The sequence below is a fragment of the Cydia fagiglandana genome, chromosome 2 (genome assembly GCF_963556715.1).
Source record: "Cydia fagiglandana chromosome 2, ilCydFagi1.1, whole genome shotgun sequence".
In the NCBI taxonomy this organism is placed as follows: Eukaryota; Metazoa; Arthropoda; class Insecta; order Lepidoptera; family Tortricidae; genus Cydia; species Cydia fagiglandana.
Genome location: NC_085933.1, coordinates 11,376,700 through 11,400,305, shown reverse-complemented (window position 1 = coordinate 11,400,305; position 23,606 = coordinate 11,376,700). Strand labels below are relative to the sequence as shown.

At 35.9% G+C, this 23,606-nt stretch overlaps 1 protein-coding gene across 8 annotated transcripts in view; it reads right to left on the bottom strand.

The window, feature by feature from the left end:
- Window positions 1–1,665: 1,665 nt before the first annotated feature.
- The window catches only part of LOC134676160 (cadherin-89D), a 76,585-nt gene continuing 54,644 nt past the window's right edge, over window positions 1,666–23,606 (bottom strand). Inside the window, exons 5-22 of one of the 8 annotated variants that reach the window (XM_063534442.1) lie at window positions 14,848–14,956; window positions 13,500–13,702; window positions 11,898–12,026; window positions 10,567–10,759; window positions 10,214–10,372; window positions 9,656–9,789; window positions 8,964–9,567; window positions 8,202–8,360; window positions 7,945–8,125; window positions 7,695–7,858; window positions 5,455–7,607; window positions 5,148–5,357; window positions 4,860–5,029; window positions 4,705–4,773; window positions 4,384–4,584; window positions 3,390–3,707; window positions 2,977–3,096; window positions 1,666–2,465 (exon numbers count right to left, since the gene is read on the bottom strand). In XM_063534442.1, coding sequence (XP_063390512.1) covers window positions 1,964–2,465; window positions 2,977–3,096; window positions 3,390–3,707; window positions 4,384–4,584; window positions 4,705–4,773; window positions 4,860–5,029; window positions 5,148–5,357; window positions 5,455–7,607; window positions 7,695–7,858; window positions 7,945–8,125; window positions 8,202–8,360; window positions 8,964–9,567; window positions 9,656–9,789; window positions 10,214–10,372; window positions 10,567–10,759; window positions 11,898–12,026; window positions 13,500–13,702; window positions 14,848–14,956 — 5,778 coding nt within the window. In that variant the 3' untranslated portion in view covers window positions 1,666–1,963. The other 7 variants (XM_063534462.1, XM_063534452.1, XM_063534495.1 and 4 more) reach the window with 7 other exon arrangements.

The following is a 23,606-nucleotide window of genomic DNA, read 5'->3' as shown; positions in this document are numbered from 1 at the left end:
AAATATTACTTTGCAGTGATATGGGTACAGTCGACGTCAAAGATAATGTTTACATTTTTTCGTCTTATTCCAAAGTAGTAAGGTGCTAAAGTGTAAACATTATCTAACATATATTTTTGCAAACCTAAAAATTTCTAAAATATCAACAATTCAACATGTAATTTGAATTAATATAAATTATAATGTTTATAAAGTTCAGAAGGATGTTAAAGTATGTTGTATAAATAGGTAATTTTGAATTTGGAATAGTAATGGTCTGAGTTCAGTTACTGATGGAGATGCCGGATACTTAACCTTTTGGACGCCAATGACCGATATATCCTCACCACAGGTCCAAAGCCAAAGATAGATTAATCGCTCACAGAACACAGAGCAACATAGACCTACGTGCATATCCATAAAGTTCAATTTCAGTTTTGACACTTCGGTGACGTGGCGTCCGAGTGAAGCTTTTGTATTTGACACGGCGTCGAAAAGGTTAAATGCAGCGTTGAACGCATGCGATTGATGCGGTGAACGGAATGTAGGTAAAATTACTATGCACTTACCGCTGCGTTTACGGCGTAAAACAATATACCTACTTACGTATATATATAATATGGTCATTAATTAATCTGATGTAAAATAGTATGCGGCAAAAACATCACGTTATTCAAGCTACGTTTATCGCATAAATTTTATGCTATTTATGCCATAAAACAACCGCGCTTAAATGAATTGAAAGTTACAATTTAATGCTGGAAGATGCCTTACCCTTAATGCTTTTTGTCTTATCCATTGGACCCCGCTTTAGGGATTATTAATGGGTTTCAGTTTAAAAACTTAATATAGATATTATAAATGGCGTCGATTTGATATTATCTGTTCAGTGTTTCTTGCTAGATAGCAGCGGTAGGTATATGTATTGGGAAATAATTAAGTAATGAATTCAGTGGAATCAAGCAATAAAGGATGACTCACGCTTTTCATTCTCACAACATTTTCTATGATGGCTTATCGGTGATCACGTGGTGCTTCCCATAGAAAACGAAGCGCCGGAAGCTCCGGCCCGGCCCTGGCCCGGTCTAGCGTGCACCATTGACGACGATGACAATGGACGGTTTCTGTTTTTAACCAATTGTAATAAAATTAATAAAACAACGACGGTCATACTAATGAAAAATATTTATACCTTAAAACTTATATAATATTTACAGTATGAAACATTTTTACATAGAAAAAATATTAACAAAGAATGTTACATTAAAGGTGGTTCAGGATAGTAGGTATGGTTACAAGTCTTCATTCACACCAAATGGCACTCATTAAATAACAGAGATTCATATACTTAAAACAAAGGTTTGAAAATGATAATACCAGTAGCATCACTCAATAAACACTATTGTGTACTTATTTGTATTATGTGTAGCACTATTTGTTTCTTTAAAAAATGCCGTCATTGAAATGTACATACAATTCAAAATGCTGCGCTTCGATTATTTTGCAGTTATATCTAACCAAAATTTTAACATAGACCTCAAACACGTTTTAGTAGTTCTGAGTCGTAATGAGGTAACATTGGGATTCAGGTTGTGTAGTCTGCTGGTGTCAGCGTAACCTCTAATCCCAATGTAACCTTTACCGTTAACTTTTTTTCAGGCAGTCTATTATTTTGCGACTTTTATAGTTATTTAGATAGGTACTATGTATTCAACTCTTAGAAGTTATCCTCATTTACATGATCCATCGATTTGGCAAGAATTAAATAATAAATAGAAGATAAAAATCCTTGCAAAACAATAGATTTAACATTGCTTCAACAATGTAAAGTATTGCGTATTCGTAGCAAGCAAAGCTTACGGTTACACATCTGTCTCCAAAGACACGAATAACCTGTAGTTATAGCACTTTGGCAACAGTAAAAAGTTTCACATTATCATATCACAAATTCAATGTCAGCATCAATCAACAGTCTACAACTTCACTATAAAGGCCTGGCAAACATTAATCTTTCATTGCCCTGTCTTCTAATTATCTCCGCCGCAGCTGGCGTTGCCACAAAAACTGCAGCTTGTCCCCCCAATTCCATAAACTTCCCCCTTTTAGCCTTACTCGGTCTTCTATCAATTCTCGTATCGAACACATCATCATCACTTTGATCATAATCTATCATTGGTTCATTTAAAGTTTCTTTTCTTTTGAAACTTTTATTCATAAAATATGACTGAGGAAGATTAGATACATTGGGCGACGATATCTGCCTCGTCATTCTGCTGTTTGCAGACATTCTCTCAAACGGTGGATAATGTCTTTGCATGTTTTCTGAAAACGACTGTCTTCCATAATTTGTTCTTCGTTGTTGGAAGGGCTGGTGGCCAAAAGATGCCCGACGGGGAAACCTTTGATCAGATTCAGGCCGCAAGTCCCGATGGTAAGGTTTTCGCTCTTGGTTATGGTTGGATTTTAAGGAGTCTTCGTAACTGCACCTGGAAATCCATAATTTTTAACTTAATTACTTTAATAGATCTCGAAATAACTAAAAACACCATCAAAATCAATGTACCAGAAATGATGTACCAACGCAATATTTATTCATTCCAGTACCATTATTTATTACTAGGTTGGAATAGTTTTGCATTTTTTTTACGTTTATAATTATTAATTAGCCAGCAAAGTATTAAACCTTCTTCTAGATTAACCTATTTTAGAAAAAAAAAAAAAACTGATTTCATAAAATTTTACATAAAATGAATTATAAATTATAGGATACATATTATTATACTCGTAAAGTGTAATAGTATGTTCATTAGTATGAATCTTATTATTTTTGAAACTTCAAATACCTACCTCAGTAAACATAAGACCATAACCCGCAAATAAACCAGAAGAAATCCACAAGATTTATAAGCAGATAGAGAGACACCCAGCCTAATATAAATTTAACATCATCATAAAAAATGTGTATATGAAAGAATGATTTTAAGAAACATTACAAACCCACTGCTTTCCTCCGATGTGTGCACACTGGATTGACCACATGGACATCGTACAGCTTCTGCGATCCCAGAGTCCTGTCCACTAGAATTCACTGATGTTATCGAGTTGTCATGACCTTTCCTAGGTGAATGATGTGTGTGTTAATATGTTAATTATGTAATGAAATATGGTAATTATAGAGTACCTAAAATGTATTGCCAATGTACAACGCTTAAATCAAACTAAAAAAGAAATAACAGGCATCGTAATAAAAGTAAGTGCTATAAATAATTTTGTTTTCGTTTTTAGTTTGATCATGTTGGTTACGATTGCACAATGTTTATGTTTAGTATATTTGTGAATTTTGAAAAGTAGGTTAATAACTCCATTTTAAAACAGAAAGCACATTATATTAGCAAATTCAATACTCTTACCTTTTTTGGAGCGGCCGTTGATTGTACTTGATACAAAGTTTCTCGTGTTTTTGATTGAAATCCGAAGTATGTTCGCCAAATTGATTTTTTATACATTTTTGGTGGGCTTTTCCAAATTCTTCTACAGTGTTTCCGTGGGGGCATATCTTTTTAGTAACGTTGTGATTGATGACATCAATGTAAGAGTCTGCTTCGCTGATTGATTGGTGAAGTTCCTGACACTGGTTTCCTCCAGATGGAAAGAGACCTCCGTATTTAGTTAAGTGCTCAGTGGAGTAAGCGTTAAGACGTTGCTGGGAATATGGTTTGTGACGATTTCTGTTAGGGCAAAAGATAGAAGAAGAGTCAGTCAAAAGAAGATATGGTTATAAACAAAAGATTGTAATAAGTTACGTGCAAAAAGGAATGAAAAACAAAAGACGTGCACGTACAGTAAATAGCAACGAAGATATTGCAGTTCAAAATTAACAAAGACAGTTTTTTAATCGGTTGATTTATTTGTAAACATTAGGTTTTTAAAAGGTAAGTAAAATAAATTACAAGTACAATCAACAAAGATTAAAAACTACTAAATGTATCACAATAGTTATAACAACCATGCACTAGGAATAGAGTTAAGCTACATGTATATCTATCTAAAGAAAGTAATGTGTCACATGCTTTCGTTTGTGGTGATGACGATGTCTGAAAAGGTAAGGTTAAAAATGAAAGTTCGCTTACCTCTTGGTGTAGCTAGAATAAAATTCATTGCGTTACAGTGCTCTAGTCAGGAAGGCTTGAGTAACGTTACAATGTTGTATGCAAAAGTCATAAAATAAAGTCTCATCAGAATTGTGTTTTTTTTCAAATAAAGTGTGTCGTTAAAGCTAAGTATTTTTAGAATGAATTTAAGCTAAATGGCGATATGACAAGAATTTAATAGTCATTTTTCGGACGACTAGTTATGATAATAGAATTTAGCTAAAAATATAAAACACGATAATAGACATATTACCTTCTGCTTCTTAAACATTTTATAGCAATCGTTGTTGTAAGGGTTGCCGCAAAAACAATGCAGCCTAGGGCTACTGCGCTTATTTCCATTGTTCCAAGTAGCCTGGCGCCTCTTGGCTGTGCCATAGAGGAATCACCCATTTCGAGTATTTTAAAACCAGCAAGGCTCTGCCGCAATTCTGGACCTCTTTTTAATAATGATCTGAAATAAAAATGTTTATTGTCATTATAAACATACAAAGAAAAACATTTTTAAATGTTACATTGGCAGCAATAAACTTGTAACCTATAAGTAATAATAATATGTGTTAAAAATACTTACTTCTGAAGGACATCCATATCAATAATTGTATTTGACATTGGGTCAATAGCATAAATGAACATATCAGTGCTGGAAAAAGATCACAATTAGGTAAGTTTCTTTAAAACACTCTCGCTACTTTCATTAATAAAATAATATTGCAAACGTTAACTCACGCGTATCCATCCATAGCGACTCTATTATTAGTTTCCAGACGCCTGATTCTTACGTCATAACCAGTCATAGTTGTCAAAGTCCTAGTTATATTTTCTATTTCTTTTTCAACTTCCATTGGCTTAGCACCGAGCACAAGTAGCAGTTGTTTATTGTCATCAAGCACATACACCTGTAATTGAGTTGATATATGGGTTGTAAAAAATTGACCAACTATTGAGCTTAGTTTGCCTTGTCATTTTGTATGAATTTTACAACTTTTTTAACGATGTCTTTGAATTAATACTTACAAAAACATTAGCAATGGCAGATTTTCCATCATCGGCGCCTTTCTTATCAGTGGCTTTAACATCAAATCCAAAGACCCGCCCTGCATCTCGTGCAAACGCGGCCACCGCACGTACGCGACCTGTTTCTGGATCAATAGCAAACCGCTGCGATTGCTCGTTAAGTATCTGGTAGCGAATGTCGGCATTAGCCCCAAGATCCGCATCTGTAGCCTGTATAAATTAAGTTAAAGCAATAGTTTAAATGTACATTTATTTATAGAGTTTATAAATTATGCCACATAATGGAAAATCACACGAATATTTCTACCTGTAACTGAATAACTTGATAACCAAATGCTGCTGTTGTAGGTATCGCAGTCACCATCGGTCGGCCTCCATTTACAAACTTCGGTGCATTGTCATTTACATCTTTAATTCTTAAAATTACCTTAACGTCGAATTTACTCATCCCTTCCAATACGTCATCTGATACGGGATATATCATATGTGGAAGCTCCCTGCTTATCTTTTGTCTTTCAGCTCTGATTATAATCTCATAAACGTCTCTTATTTCACGATCCGGACTCTTCACTAAATATAAAGTGCCATTCCTTGGATCTATTACAAATGTTCTTTTAACATCTGAATCATTCTCATTAAGAATAAAATATTTCATTTTAAAATTCTCGTAATACTCTGTTAGATTGACAGTAAGCAGTTCTACTGGAGTTCTAGTATTTTCTTCAATTTCTAATTCATAGTAACGTGAAATAAACACTGGTTTATCAGATACTTCTACATCATCGGGGACATCTGTTACAGTGAGCATTAAAATAGCTGTTGAGCTTAAACTAGGCGAGCCTAAATCAGATGCTATTATTGTCACATTATGGACTGATTGACTTTCGTAATCGAGCCTGCCAGTTGTAGTAATAATTCCTTCCTTTGAATCTATAGCAAAAAGACTCAATTTGTTTTTTCGTTGAGGTATACTGTATAGGATTAAACCGTTCCCATTTCCAATGAAATCTGAGTCGTTTGCGTATACTCTTGCAACTGTAGATCCTATCGGGGCGTTTTCTTCTAACGTCGCTTTGTATACAGGTATCATCATTACGGATTCAAAGTTATGATTTATAAGTTCCCCAGCTTCTGGGTGTTTCCACTCTAGCAAATCATCGTATGCAAAAAACTTTGGTGCATTATCATTTACATCTAATACTTGAACTTCAACACTTACAGATGATGAGAGTTTTTTTTCTGGACCATTATCTCTTGCTACTACGGTTAATATATATTTATCTTCTCGTTCCCTGTCAAGTTCTCCATTAACACTAAAAACACCGCTAAGAGGAGCAATTTCAAATGGCAAGTCTTTACTTGACGGTTCTATATAATAGGTTAAATTTGCATTTTGGCCAAAGTCGGCATCTGTTGCATCAATTTTTCCTAATATTCTCCTTGTGTATTGCGCTTCTTCAACATTGAAACTGTACCATGATTTTTTGAACATTGGGAAATGATCGTTAACATCTTTAATGAAAAACCGTATTGCAACGTGATCGCTTAAACCCCCACCATCGATAGCCGATATGTTTAACCTGAATTCAGATTCTGGTGGCAGTGCTCTTGCAACTATAATATGGCCATGTCTTTCATTGATCACAAAGTATCGTTTTACGTTCATTGCATTAGATGATATGGCATAGGGAGGCATAAAAACTTCCGAAATAAACTCATATCTCAATTGTCCATTAACTCCACTATCCATATCTACAGCATTAACTTTCAGAATTGTGGAACCGATGGCAACGTTTTCTGGAACAGAGAACATAGGACCAACAGCATTGATAAATGCAAACTTATTCTTTGGTTTAGCCTCAACGTTAATGATTACTCCACTGACTTCATTCTTTTTTTCACGATATATTTTAATATTTGTTTTTTCAGCGACTTCAAGCAGGTCAATGTTTTCTCCTATAGGTATTGTAATGTGATTGTATTTTGGTTCACAATCGTTTTCATCTATAATTGTTATAGTTAATTTAGTTTCAGAGCTTAAACTTCCTTTATCCCTTGCTACTATTTTTAGAAGATACACACTCTTTTCTTCTCTGTCTAGTTTGCTTCCAACAAACGAAACAACGCCAGTATTCTCATCGACATCAAACAATTCATGTCCATCCCCAAACAATGTATACATAAATTGAGCATTCAGTCCTGCATCTGCGTCACTTGCTTTAATTGTGTCGGTCATTTTCACTTCTGTGCCTTTTTTTGCGTTTTCCGTTATAAAGCCTTCATAAAGAAGAGAATCAAATATTGGCGGGTTGTCGTTTTCATCAGTTACGTGTATAGTGACTTGATAAATACCAGCGCCAGATATCATACCCTTATTAAATTCTGCAATTACAGTCATTCTATATACCTCTCTTTTTTCTCTATCGAGAGGTTTTTGTGCGTATATCGTCCCATCTTGACCTGGAAAAAATAATTTATATATGTTTAATCTTGCAGCCACAGGATTTACCCGCAGTTATAATTGGAACATCCTATATGTGTAATTACCTATAGCGATATCATCGGTAATGTCTTGGTGGTTAGCTATAATGAAATGAATATTGCCTGTTACGTTGACAGGTAAATTGCTTGTATTTACAGGAAATATTTGTCCGATTGTAGCTCCAGCCACATTTTCTTTGACATAAAACACAAGCGGAGAATTAGCGCCTCTGAAAAAAAAAATGTTTTTGTTGTGTTTAAAAATGGGATTATTAAAGCGTGAATTCCTATTTATTTAATAAAAAATTCGCATTACTTTAGTAAAACTCCTCTTTCGTCGTGCACATCAACAACATGAACTGTTGCATTTGTGGTAATCGTTACATTTGCACTTTCTTGTGTTGCTACGGCTTCGAAATCATACATTGGTCGATTAAACCTTGAGAGTTCTTCAATTACTGTTATCACGCCTGAACTTTCTTCTACTGCAAAAGGTACTGAAAACAAATGCAATCATTTAAAGCTCAAAGCCTTCGATAGTACTTTAATTTTATTCATAGGTATAATACACACCTCCATCTTCATATCCATGAAGTAAGTCATAAGAAACATCACTCTTTTCCATCGCTTCATTTATACGTATTTGTCCTACACTAGTGCCAATGCCGACATTAGATCCAACCCAAAATTCATATGGAGCTCCTATAAATCCTGGTTTTTCGGGTTTTGTTCCTGTAAACCACAATAATTATTAAATAAGGTTACGCGTAAAAATGGCTAGCCTTCTTATTGGGGCCTGTTTACATTTGATTACTGCTTATTGCGACTCCATACATTCGCTACTTGCGCTTAGTGGCTATGGGGATGTATTTAAAATAAATTACTTCACACCACGCATGAAATAAGGCATAAAAACATCAATTGAGAACCGTACACGGACGTTATTTTTAGAAAAAAATATACTTAATTTATAAATCAAATAGAACTATAAAGAGCAGATAACTTGACCGTGACGTCATTGTATAATGTTTCATAGAAATTCCATAGAAACAAATCATTTTGACTGTTCGAAAAAGATACTGATTTAACAAGTAGTCAAATACCCTATTGTGTGGACTCGCAAAAAACACTAATCTATGAGTAAACTGGCGGCAATGTGAAGACTAGACACACTTATCCGTATTGATCTTACGTATCTATTTTAAAAAAGTTGCATAATTTAATAAAATAAGTGTACAAATATAAGCATAACGATATGAGAATAATGTGTACATTAAGTAAGTACTTCTGTAACGGACTTAAAATAATTAATAATATTTGTGTCAGAAAACGTACCCTTACTTGACCTTATGACGTCAATTGTAACAACAGCTAATGAATATCTTCTTTCACTGGGGTTAGCTGGCTGATCCGAAGCTTCAATAAATAAAGCGTGCCTGCCTTCAGTGACCGGTGTTTCGGCTAAACTAACTACACCTGTTTTCGCATCTACTTGAAATGGTGATGTTATTGTTAAATTACTGGTTCTCTGGAGATCAAAGAGAATCATTCCATTTCGTCCCAAATCGGGATCAACTGCTTTTACTTTTCCAATATATGTCCCAACTTTAGAATTCGACTTTACCACAAATTCGTATAAATTGCTAGGCACAAAAACAGGATTATTATCGTTTGCATCTAACAAAGTGACTTCGACCGTAACATATGACATTAACTGATGCAGGTCTTCAAAATATTCAATGTTATCATTTTTTGTACCAATTTTATCGGGGAATACATATGTAGTTTTATCTCTATAAACTGATCGAGGTGTTGTTGGGGTTCGTCTATATTTTGATAATCTTTGTTTATCTAAAAATGTCCCCACTACACTTGGATTCTTTTCTTTAGCGTATACCTTCATTTTTAACGATGAGTGTCTTTCTCTATCTAGAACAGTCTGAAAAACAAAGAATTTTACTGAAGTGTTTTTTTTTACATAACTATAGAATGCCCTCTCTTAGAAAAAATGTACAACGAGTAGGTACCTGATTTCGAACAGTCAGCCACCCAGTTCGGGGGTCGATAACAAACGCCCCTTCAGGATCGCTCAGTTGATATGTAAATTCTCCGTTATCTCCCTGATCTTTATCTGTTGCCATTACTTCAAGTACACTGAACCCTGTGAATAATGAAAACTTGTGTCTAGGAAAAATAATATAAAAAAATTGTTTCCCACATCACAGAGATAACAAAGTAACTAAAACAACTTTGAAACTATATCGGTGGTTTTCTATACGAGACATATAAACATAAGTTTCTGGTGGTGATTTATGCCGGCCAAAACGGGTCACCACGTGGTTTTGGGCCATACCAAAATTGACAACATTAACAGAAAAGACAAATTAGAACCTAGGGCTGACTTATACTTGCTGTACACACTATACTTTACTTGATTTCGGCAATTGACATGAAAACACGGGCCTAGTCGCGCCAATGACAGACTACCACCGTTACTGTTCAAAAGAAGGTATTATTTCATGCGACTTGGGACTTGGCATACAGTCATGCTAGCCGCACATATATCTACGGAAAGACTTTTTTACCGTTAGGAAGATTTTCCACGATGCTTATGTTATAGAAGTCGACTTCGAACTCCGGTAGGTTATCGTTCAAGTCAAGTACTTCTACTTCAACTCGCGCTTGGGCAGTTTTGAGCGGATTATCTACCTGGGCAGCTTGGATTTGCATCACAAACGTATTTCCTGAAACAAACACAGTTAATAATGATATACTCGTAGTTCCTAGTTTATCAAGCGACTTCTAGCAATCTTACTCAAATAAGTAGGATTTGTAATTATAAGTAAGGATTTGTAAAACGTTTATTTGTAAACAATGTCTTCTTCTAATATCTGTCAAAACCTGTTTTTTTTTTCTTACACTAAGAGTATTTGAGCACCTGATAATCCAGTTTCAGCATCCAAATCAATTTCTTTGTCAAGAAATAGCGTTCCGTTGATGATGTTAAGTGAAAACAGCTTTCTTTCGTTCCCGGAAACTAAATCGTAGCGAACCGGTGCCTTGACGCCGAGATCTTGATCAAACGCTCGAATCGGATCGTCGAAGATCAGTTCCCTGTGTATGCGTTTATCCTAAGAAATAAGAAAAATATAATAGAATAGAAAGCGTTTACTCGTGACAAAAAAATTATAAATAAAACAACAGGTAACACAATATCACGGTCACGAAATCTACATTTAAGGACCCTAATGCAGGCAAAATTCTAGAATTTCAAAATTCTGCTAATTAATACATCGACGAAGAAACACAAACGTCAAAAATATGGATTTAGTCTTAAATTATATTCATGCAATTGAAAATGACTCTCACCGGTTTGCTTAAAGTACTTGCTTGGAATTGTGAATTGAATGTCCTATAATTTAAGGTCTGGAGCCGGGTTATAATATAAAAGGGGATTAGATTAAGCTCTCCCAATATGTACCTACCCTGCCGGTATGCATTAGATGTGAATTCTGAATACGAATTGGCTATTAGGAAAATTTCGATGATAATTTTGGAAGACCTTTTTGCGATTTTTATATTGTCAGTATTAAGTTATTTTCGTTAATGCTAGATTGAGTGGAAGAATGTGGTACTTGTTAATTACATATATACTTCGTGTATTTTTTTTTTCATTTTGAGATCAGTTTATTTTTATTATCTTCACCAGTATGTATATGCATCTCATTGATGCTTAATAATGTATTAAAGTTTTGGCCTACTTGCAGTTCAATGGGAGCTCATAAATGTCTATAAATAATCATAAACCTATCGCGTCAATGATCCCTATTATGATAGTTTCTGCAAGTCTCTAGAGCTTAATTTAAAAAGTAATTGAAGAAATAAGATTTTACCATATTTCCGAGTTAGACCAAGCTAAGTCGGCAGCAATTTTGAGCAAATTTATTTTAAAACATATAACTTCTATAAAAAAGTTACGTATTAATATCACTGCACAGTTTGGGCTATCAAAATCGCTGCCGACGTAGGTCTTATTCTTCTTAAACTTATTCCCTTCTCCAAGATGGGCCAATTATCAGTTTACTATAGGTATATAAATATACTGTTGTAGGTATCATCATTCGACGCTAGAGGTAGGTATAAGTTATATGTAGGTAAGTATATTATTTATTGCGTTAATATGTAAATGTCTGTCTCCCAAAATTCTGATTATTAAAATTGAAAAAGTTTTATTTCATGTTTCAGTCCCATTATTAAATTAGTACTTACAAAGAAAGGATAAAACTCTGGTATTTGAGTTTTATAGACATCTTGAGTGAATTTGGGCGGCAAGTCATCGTTATCTTGGACTGTTACGTGAACTGTCGCATTTGTGCTTCGGGGTGGAGAACCGCGGTCCTGAAAAATTACAAAACAAAAATGACTCAATGATGATGAAATGATCTTCATTGACTCTACAATGTAATACCAGCAGGCGTATTATGGATGGCTTTATCTGTGCTGTACCTACTGATAATTGATGGTCGTTCTTGTCTACGTGACAGCGTGATAAAACCATGTCCGTCACTTTCTTTTTAAGAATGACAGTAATTTTATCACGTGGATTTTAAATGTGGACTAAGCCATCCATAATACGCCGGCTGGTAAGTAAAAGCGTTGTAGAAAAACATGATTTAATGTAAGTAACATCTGAAAAAAGTATGGTTCAATCCAAAAATGTAGAATGTATTCCACAGTTGTTAGAAAAGGTAGGTAATTTTTTAAACTAATAACTAAACATACTAAACTAAAACTACCTAAAAAGTAAAAACCTACAAATAAAAAATTGGCCCCAGGTCTGTGCCCTCCGTTAGGGTGTCCAGAAGGCTGGCGGCGTTACCGCGCTTAACGGCAACGCCAATGCGTTGGGCGAGGTAAGCTCCAGCCTTCCGGTCACCCGTTGCGTCTATTAGGCGCTTGGTAGGTACATCTTTAAACTCGTGTAAACTCTATGAAATTTATATAATTACTTCGTCTTCGACTTTCGTCTCACAAAAACAAATCAGTTTGCTAGTGATAAAGACGTTTTTGAATGGTCCTCATGTCATAGGTACCTATATAGGACCTTAAACTTCAAACTGCCAACTGCAAGGCATAGTTTTGAACATTAAGAGTTTTTGATCTTTATAGTTTCAAACAAATAAATTAAAAAGTAAGTAAAGCTTAAATATAAAGTGCTCTTGAATTAGTGAGCGTTTGGCGAGACTCCAATGCAAATAGCTCTGAAGTCCAGCCTTGCGTTATTATCAAACTGTTTTCAATGAATCTTTTTCGTCTTTATAATAAAATTCTATTTAGATATTTTTATGGCTTTAAAAAATAAGTCAGAGTATAAGAAAGAACAATACTAATAGGTCTGTTGGTATCGGTAAGAATTTATACCCTGGCACACCCACTTTGTCAGTAGAAAAAAACGGCAAATTACGAAAAATTTAGGCATTAAGAATTACAAATGTAGGCCCATAGAAAATTTTAATTTCTCGCCTTTTTCTACTGACGAAGTGGAAATGGGTGAGTTTGAGTATAAGTTTTAAATAAATATGAAGTACCTATTGACATAATAATATTCTACAATAATTCGCACAGGAGGTCAGAGTCCGAGGAGTTGTACCTACCTATCACTATAGGCATTTTGTATAAGTTAAGAATAATGACATTTGTTTGTTGGATACCAATTAATATCTGATATCAGTCTCAATGCTCAATGTCTCACGACAGTTGACATTTAAATTTAATGGCAGCCTTAGATTGACATGAGATTTCACGAAGTCTTTAGCGGAATATTTAAGTATCTACATTTTTATACTAAATGATTTTTATGTGTTTACTAACCGATGCAGTGATTACTATGTTGAACTCCTTATCACCGGCATCATAATCCAGAGGCCTCCGCAACACGAGGGCCGGTTTATGGGAGCTCTCGAGGCCGAAGTGGCCGGCCTCGTCGCCGGCGCTGATCGTGTACTGCACGTCGGAGTTGGGAGTGTTCGGTTTGTCGCGGTCAAACGCATGGATGCCTTTGAAGATTGTGAGGCCTGTGAAAAAATAATAATTTAACAAAACAAACTGTCAAAAAATGTTATGTAATTACAGGATGGGCCCTTAAATTCATCGCGAAATAGTGACCGTTGCTGGTAGAAGCAGATTCACTCACTATTTTTAAAACACCCAAATAATACATCGGATAAACCACGGAAGAAAGAATGAGCGCGCTTTGTTTTGTGGGATAAACGAATATAGGAAAATAAAGAAATGGCGCTACGGAACCAAAAGATTTATAAAGGATAAGTATTATATGAGAAATGGGCCACGCCCCTGATCACTTAAGCTAATAATTGATTGAAATCATATATTTTGTTCCTTTCTAATTTCTTGGCTTTACGGGCCTCTTAGTAGTAGTAGTAAACTCTTTATTGTACAAAAAGACATATTAAAAATAACATACAATTAGCAAGAAGTACAAAGGCGAACTTTTCCCTTTGAGGGATCTCTTCCAGTTAACCTTTGAGTAGATGAGAGGAGAGAGTGAAAAGAGGGTGACAAATGCAGCAAAATGTACAACAAGGTACCAGAAAGATAAAGGATATAAATACATACAAAATTTATAGGATAAACATACATATATTACACAAAAAGGAAAGGGGAAAATACACTAAAAATTGGAAAGAATTAGAACGATATAAAGCAACTATACAATAGAAATATAGACAAATTAATCAGTCAAATCAGATAACCATAGCTTCTTTAACCTCTCCTTGAACGACGCAACCGATTGTGCCTGCCTGACCGACACAGGCAGCTCATTCCACAGCTTCACTGGACGCACTGCGAAGGACTTGTTGTATCCTCGAGATTTGTGAGGAGGGATGGCAAGTGATAAATTCGCGCTCGAACGCAGACGGTGGCCACTGCCTTCAGCCAGAAATTGAAATTTTTGAGAGAGGTATAGCGGAGAAGAAGGTGTAAAAAGAACATTAAAGAGAAGAGAAAGAGTGTGAAGATCTCTACGGCGGCGGATTGGAAGCAAATTGAGTTTTTGACGGTAGTAAGACACATGATCGTACTTCCGTAGTCCGAAAATGAATCTTATACAGACATTCTGTAAGCGCTCGAACTTGTCTAGGTTGCCTCTTAATCGTATTATGTCATAAATTTTGGGATATTAGTTATAAAGTATTACCAATAGGTGTTAATTCATCCACAGTAACATGGTATGGCGTGTCCAGGAACTTCGGCGAATTATCGTTGACATCTTCGATGTACACCGTCACCGACAAGTATGCGGATATCTGCAAATGAAACATAGGTAACTTTAGTAGGTACTCAAAAAACATGATAAAGATACAAAATAACCACATTTATTTAGCACAACCAGCAAGGCTATGATGGTCGACTGGATAAATGATATGGCTGTATAAATGATGATAAAACTGACATTTTATCCAGTTTTTATTGATTTGTCGTCTTTTCCACTTTTGACAGCGATAGTCGTTAAATGATTAACTGCATAACATGGTCGTTGGATAATATGTCATTTGTCTACATTTCCAGCTTAAACTTAGTGGATAAGTGGATAAGTTAAATGATATAAATGCCACTTGTCTAGATTTATACAGTTTTATAACATTCATACCGTTTTGTCCACTTAGACAACAATACACGGTAAGTGGCTACTATTGTTGGATAATTAGACATTAAGTCGATTTTTGACGGCTAGCCTTTGATTAATTTATCGTAGAGCTCACTGGGTCACGATAAGCGCAGTTAAGAAGCTGTGATTAGTCTTAACTTAATTGATTCATTTGAGTTACGAAAATTAACTATGTAAATTGTTTTGTGTTGTATTGTAATTATTGTACTTAAATCGTACACAGTCTATAGCATTCGCTAACACACTTTCATGCATCTAACTTAAATAGAAATGGCTTAACTGTGGTAACACAATGGAATCAATTAACTTTGTACTAATTACAGGTGCTTAACTATGTACAATTTTTTCGCAATTCACTTATAAGTCACTAGCTGTTGCCCGCGACTTCGTCCGCGTGGAATCTTATCTTCAACATTTTATATCTTTAGTACCTATAATTTTAATATCCAAGCAATGTTGAAATTAAGTACTTTTCTTTTTTTAGCAAGTTGTATGAAGTTTTAAGTCAAGTGGATTTTGATGTTGGTTGCTGAAATTACTTTTCTTGTATTCTCATAATAGGTACCTATGCCCTTATACAAAGATTCAAGTTCCGCATTCCGCACTCACAAAATATCTGATCTCCATACCAACTTTCAACCCCTTTCTCACCACCTTGGGGGATGATTTTCAAAAATGCTTGAATTAGTTTTCATGTTTTTTAATTTATTACCTTTTTTTTCCAAAAAGTTAAAGTTCCTAGCTTAAAATTAAATTTACACCCCAAGACGAATTTTCATCCCCTTATTAGCCCCCTTAGGAATTGAATTTCCAAAAACGTTGCAATTACTTTTTTTTTGTAATCGGCTATTATGTCTTTCTAAGAATTTTCAAAGCATTTGCAATGGATTCAAACTTTGAACCCCATTTTAACCCTGTTAGGGGATGAATTTTACAAATCGCTGAAATCACTTTTATTGTCTTCTAATTATATACCCACATACAAAGATTCGAATAGAATATATGTAAATTACAATATTTCATTGAAATTATTTGTTCTCTTCGTAATGACAGCCAGCCATGTGACATTTCAAAGTCCGCTGTCATATCGCACCCAGCGAATAGGTTATGTTTTATTTTCAAATAAACGATTTCTTTTTCTAAACTGCAATATTCCTATAGTATAAACAACATTATTTGCGGTATTTGACACATTATGACTGACGTAGTTATATAGAGATGTAACTAACGCAAATCGATTGTCACAGCAAGCGATTACGATTGGATGGCACGTAGACTGAGGTATCGAAGTGTGACGTATAATGAATTTTTATTTGAGATTTAAATAAAGCTAGAATTATATGGTTTTCCCGCAAGCTAAATGCATTTAATACACCGACCGAGTAGGTCGCACCCATTGTCAAAATTGAAACTAACTGGGGATCTACCTATTTTAAAGTTTATTTATGTTATTTCTGTGTCAAATTTAAATTAATTAATTAATTTTGTGTACTAAAGCAGTGTGCGCCTGAGTTGTCTCCTGTACTGACACGCCTGTACCGCCTCTCTCTCCAAACAAGAACGGTGCCGAAATCCTGGAAGCTTGCAAACGTGCAGCCAGTACCCAAGAAGGGTAGTCGTGCTGATCCCTGCAATTACCGACCAATCGCCATTACCTCCATGCTCTGTAAAGTCATGGAAAGGGTACTTAACGGCAAACTGCTGGCATACCTCGAAGCAAATGATCTGCTCAGTGACCGTCAATATGGCTTTCGCCGAGGTCGGTCTACTGGGGATCTTTTAGCGTATGTCACGCACTGCTGCGGCGAGGCCATCGAGAGGAACGGTGAAGCGCTTGCTGTTTCACTGGACATCTCGAAGGCCTTTGACAGGGTTTGGCACGCAAGTCTCCTTAGCAAGCTTCCTGGCCCCTGTTTCACCAACGTGACAGGTGCGACGAATTGTAAAATCACTGTTGCTGACGTCACAGGCATCCATGGGCTACGGTTACCGCTTACCATCGGGCGGGCCGTATTCCTGTTTGCCACCATCATTGTATTATTTAAAAAAACTTTATGATATCGGAAAAAAACAGATATTTCTCTTGCTAAGTTTATGACAATTGTCACAAGAAACACTACAATTGTCACGAAATTCCGACATGTAACTCATTACCTGTCAAGAATTACCTACAATTCTTCTAAATATTTGACAATTGTCAGAAACTTCGCAGGAGAAATATCTGTTTTATTCCGATATAATAAAGTTTTTTTAAATAATACAATGATGGTGGCAAACGGGAATACGGCCCGCCCGATGGTAAGTGGTAATCGTAGCCCATGGATGCCTGTGACGTCAGCAACAGTGATTTTACAATTCGTCGCACCTGTCACCAATGTGAAATTGGGGCCTGCTTACGGCATCCCTGCTGATTTTTGTAGCTGGCTATCTGATTTCTTGAGTGAACGGTCGATCAGAGTAGTTATTGATGGCTGCTCTTCGGACCTCATGGCCATTGACGCCGGTGTTCCTCAGGGGTCTGTTCTCTCCGCAACCCTTTTCCTGCTCCACATTAACGACATGCTGCAACCCAGCATTGTAGGTTATGCAGATGACAGTACGGTTGTTGAGAGATATTTGGCTAGTGCAAGGGACAGCAGGGAGGATATACGTTCACAGAGAGAGGCCATGGTTGAGCGAATGAACTTGACCCTTAGTCTCGTTTCCCAGTGGGGTGATGACAATCTGGTCACGTTCAATGCCTCCAAAACGCAGGCGTGTCTATTTTCCGCTAAACGGAGTCCATTCGACCTAACTCCTTCTTTCCGGGGTGCATCTGTACCTATTACCGACAGCCTGGAACTCCTCGGCATGGAGCTGAGTTCAGTCCTCGGCTTCGGCAGCTTCATTGAGTCTAAAGCACAAACTGCGGCCAGAAAGCTCCCAGCAAACATTTTAAGTATTTTTTCCTAGGCTCGAAGAAGATTTTTCCAATTTAAGTGAAAATGACGTCCTAAGTCACCAATTATTTTACGTATTGTACACTTTTACTTCCAAGTCAAAATATAGGGATAATAAAACGTAAATTTCACTTCATAAATACACCATGAAGTCAGGGACTTAGGGGTTGAAAATAAGGCAAAATATTAGGTAAAATTAACCTTAAACCCTGACCAATAGGTCAAATCTACTAATAAGGTATTTTAGGTGTATTTGCGACGTAATTATTACTTATACGGGGACTAAGAAGTCACGGACTTAATGGTTGAAAATAAGTCCTATTACTAGGTAAAATTAACTTCGTACCCTGACCAATAGGTCAAATATACTAATAAGGCCTTTTAGGTGTATATGCGACGTAATTATTTCTTATACGGAGACCATGAAGTCAGGGACTTTATGGTTGAAAATCTGTCGAAATATTAGGTAATATTAACTTCGAACCCTGACCAATAGGTCAAATGTACTAATAAGGCATTTTAGGTGTATATGCGACGTAATTATTTCTTATACGGAGACCTTTAGGTCGTCGATTTTATGTCGATTTAGCTACTAATTTTAGGTAAATGTTACTTAAAATAGATACCAAATTGCGACCATATAGTTAAAATCACTTGTAAAGTACTATCAATACCATAAGGTTGTGCCGCCATTTTCTTTCATTATAACGAGATGCTAAATATGAAATTGCATAACTTAAGTTGTTATATCTTGAATGGTGCCATCGCACGGTACTTCATTGTGCTAATATTCAAAATAAAACAATATTTTTGATCAAGTCAATACACTCACACACACAAATATTCAATTACAACACTCAATTACAAGCAAATATATGCATTTTGATTTTATAAAATGTTGAAAACTTAAATATTTCAAAAGCCCATCGATAGTTTTGTATGTAAACCTAACATACTGCACGAAAAATTTTTCTGTGCACTAGATTTCATCGTTCTTCATCAGCGTAATCGGCCTAAATTATTTTACATGACTTAGTGGCCGCCATTATCATTGCACAACTTAAAGTTGTTTTCTTGTTAGACATTTTGTTTCTGAGTGAAAAGAATATATAAGCGTAAAATGTTTGTGTCTCTTTTTCTCTTCATCGCGTCTCATCTAAATATTGCCTCGCAGAGTAATTATATGGATAAAAATATGTCGCCATCACGTCTAAAGGTGGTAAAGAATACCAAATTAGTACATTTTCACTACGCGGCACGTCGTGGCGACGTCGAATCCACATCGGAAACATGACCTAGTGTTGACCTAATGGTTGTAATCACTAATTTACCGTCAATAAATACGTCGCCGGCACGTGCGTTTTTTCCCCATTTATGTCGCCGGCACGTGCCCACGACGTCGATTCGACGTGCCTCATTTTGGTCTCCTAAATTGTGCGACCTAAAATAGGTGCCTTTTTCGGAATATCGACCAAAAATGTTTGCTGGGCTGGGCGTCCTAAATAAGGTGAAGCGATACTTCACACCTGGACAGCTTCTAACACTTTACAAAGCTCAAGTCCGGTCGTGTATGGAGTATTGCAGCCACCTGTGGGATGGCTCAGCTAAATACCAACTCGCCGCTTTGGACTCAGTGGAGCGCAGAGCCAGGAGGATGATTGGCGACAAGAAGCTAACGGCTAAGCTTCAGACTTTGGCCCATCGGCGGAAAGTCGCCAGCCTGTCGGTATTCTACAGGTTGCACTTCGGGGAGTGTGCCCAAGAGCTACACGAGCTCATTCCACCGTCCCCATTCTACCATCGGACTTTTAGACGCACGGCCGGTTTCCATCCTTACTTTGTAAATATTCCGCCAATTCGCACTAAGCGCTTTGCTTCTACTTTCCTTATGCGCACTGCCAAGGAATGGAATTCCTTGCCGGCGTCTATATTTCCGTGCTCTTATAACCCGGCAACCTTCAAATCAAGAGTACACAGGCACCTTCTGGGCGAGCTCGCTCCATCGTAGGCCACGTCTACGCCTCGGCTAGTCTGTGGCCATGAGTAAACCCATGCATAATAAAAAAAAAAAAATTGTTGTCTGTTAAGTGACGATAAATATATCCATATTTACAGTTAATTATCCACCTTTTCCTTATTTTTATTAAAAGAAAAATGAAAAATTCACATCGATTTACTTAGACGACTACCGATTCATGACGGTGGTGTCTGGCCAACCCTAAAATTAAAAAAAAAAGACGTAGAACGTAAACGTTCGCAGTGCAGTTGTTTTCCTTTGTGATTTCGATGTGCAAGACATTTTACGTAGTATTGCTGTTGTGAGTGACAGACGTCAAATACCACAAATAATGTTGTTTACACTATAACTGTAGGTACATCGGTGGACCTTATTTCAAAAGGCAGAAAGTCCACCGATGTGCAGTTAACAGTGTGGGTGATTGTACAATCCGGCCGTGTTTATAATAAGAGCAGTAGAGTCGGACCAAGAAAAGTCTGCAGCGGATTTGATAGCCCACGCAGTGCAAGTGTTATTTTAAACGTCAAACTTCTATGAAATTATTACGTATAAATAACACTTGCACTGCGTGGGCTATCAAATCCGCTGCAGACTTTTCTTGGTCCGACTCTAACTCATTTTGAAGTGTCATTCAATTGGATACTTTGTACTTGTACAATATGTTCTACAATTGAAAGAGATTTCAAAATGAGTTACTGCTCTTAATAAGCACGGCAGAATTATTTATTTGATTTTGACAGATCACCTTAATAAGGTCGACTACTGTCTTTAAAATTTTGTATGACATTACAAGCAAATATCAGCAATCGTAAGTATTGTAGCCGAGTCTACTTTAGTCCGATGATGTACATATTAGCTTATTTCAAAGACTATGAATTCTAAGTACTAGAAATAAAGTAGATTTTGCGACATGATAAAGACGGTTAAATTTGAGGCGATGGAATAAAAGATTCACTTTAAAAAAAACCTTATATAAACTCAATTAGAATCTATATTTCAAAATCTTAAACCATCCAATAACTTTTAACTATCAATGCCACATGTGCATAAGTGGTGTGTGCGGCATGTCATTTAGCCAACTATTCATTAAAATACGCTTTAAGTAAACATGTTTAGAATTGATTTTTCAAAAGCTCAAATTAAACTGTCAATGACATATCTAGATAAGTGGTAGAATGTGGTTTAACCATCTTTTCTTTAAAATACACCTTAAGTCATCGAGTATAAATATGATTTTTCAAAACCTCACAACATGTCACGCTATCATTAGTCACATATACGTTATCCTCGCGAACTATTAATTAAAATACGCTTTAAGTAAACTTGTTTAGAATTGATTTTTCAAAAGCTCAAATCATGGATAAGTTTTAACTCTCAATGACATATGTGGATAAGTGGTAGAATGCGATTTAACCATCTTTTCTTTAATAATACACCTTAAGTCATCGAGATTAAAATTGATTTTTATAAACCTCAAAACATATCACGCTATCATTAGCCACTTATACGTTATCCTCGCGACTTTTTACCGAATTATATCATTTATCCGATAGTCGTCATATCATGCATTAAATGATTAATGATATGGTGACATAACCATCATAGCCCTCCAGCAAGCGTAATTGTTGCGCGTATAGTGCAATGACATGATATGATACAACATACGCCACTTTCTGATACCGTGAATACTAAATGAAAGACGAACTATACATTATCATGGTATGCTATAAGCGCGGCCGAAGTACGCCTACAGAACCCCAAATCATGACGAGCGTTCGCGTTTGTTTTATGTCTATTTTTGTACGGGATTTTGAACAGTGCGCCAAGCGGGACGTTTTGGAAACTCTAAATCCCATACTTCAACGCAAACGCGTACCTTGGTAGTAACTGTAGTAAGTATACTCACGCCACGCTATCGAATGAAATTTATACTAGAGGTACAAAGTTCAGCGTAAGCTACAAGTCTAACGGCTTCGTATAAACAGCTCTTCAGGAGCATAAAAATGATCCACGGCAAAATGGGTTAAGGTCGGGAGCGGTATGACAGAGGGATAGAGAAAATCAGTACGAGAATCCTTTTTATTGCACATTTTAAAAATAAACATACAATGGAACGCACATAAAACGGTGAGTGAGGCGGCCTTATTGCTAAAGAGCGATTTCTCCAAGACAACATAATAAACATTGGGGAGAAATGAGAATTTTTAATTAACTAACTAGGCGCTGCGCTGAAAAACTAAATTTAATTTGATTTGGCTACAAACTAGCGGTAAATTACAAAAATAATTGCAACAATAACATAAATATACATTTGGGGCATTCCACGAGACTGTCGCTTACATAACGCTTTTGCCTTGTATGGCAGCCACCTCAATAAAATACGTGAATCTCGAGAATATACTGCCAATTTGTTAGCCAAGTCATGAAATATTACCTGACCCAATATCGCTTACTCAGCATTTCCAGAAGTATTAGAAGAATTGCGTTATGTACGCGACAGTCTCGTGGAAAGCCCCATTTACAACCATAAGAAAATATATAAAATTATATAAGTACTACTTAACTACATAAATCAACTTGTTTTCCCGAGTGTTGTTTTTACTCTGTTAATCCATACTAAAAATAATTGAGCTTTGGTATTCTCTGTAGAAATTTCTACTACTAGAAACTAAATAAGCCTAACTTGATAAGTAAGTAATTACTTATTTTAGGTCTGTTTGGTTTTACTACGATACACAACATTTTGATCTAATTTGTGTAGTATAATCGTTATAAGTATTTATCTATAAGTTACCTAGGTGTTCATAATTTTGATTTTATATAATTCACAACCATTTCCGACTACTGTTCCTTTTGGTGTACTGTAGAATAACTTCACTGCTAGAAACTTTCCGCCGCGCCGTTTAACTCACAAAACGTTTTATGAATAATATTTTTCGACACTTTCAGTTCTATTCCTACGTCTTTAGGGTTTACTTTTATCTGCACCCTGAACGCTAGTTTTAGCAAAAAAGCCCAACAACGGTTGGATTAACTTATCTTTTCATTACTAGTCGTTTTCATTATATTAGATATAGTCGTAGGTAAGAAAGGTGTACTTTGTCCCAGTTTCTGAAGAAGATTTTAATTATACCTTTGACCTTCGTTCTTCGTTGTTAATAATTTCCAACCATTTCCAACAAAAGTGATTGGTAGGAAAGAGATAATCCTTGATGCTGTTTACCTTTGTAACAAAGTATTTTGTTTTATTACTTTTACTAAAAAGTTACTTACGGTATAGAACGTCTAGGTATACTTAGGAGCTATCCATAAATTACGTCATCGATTTTTGA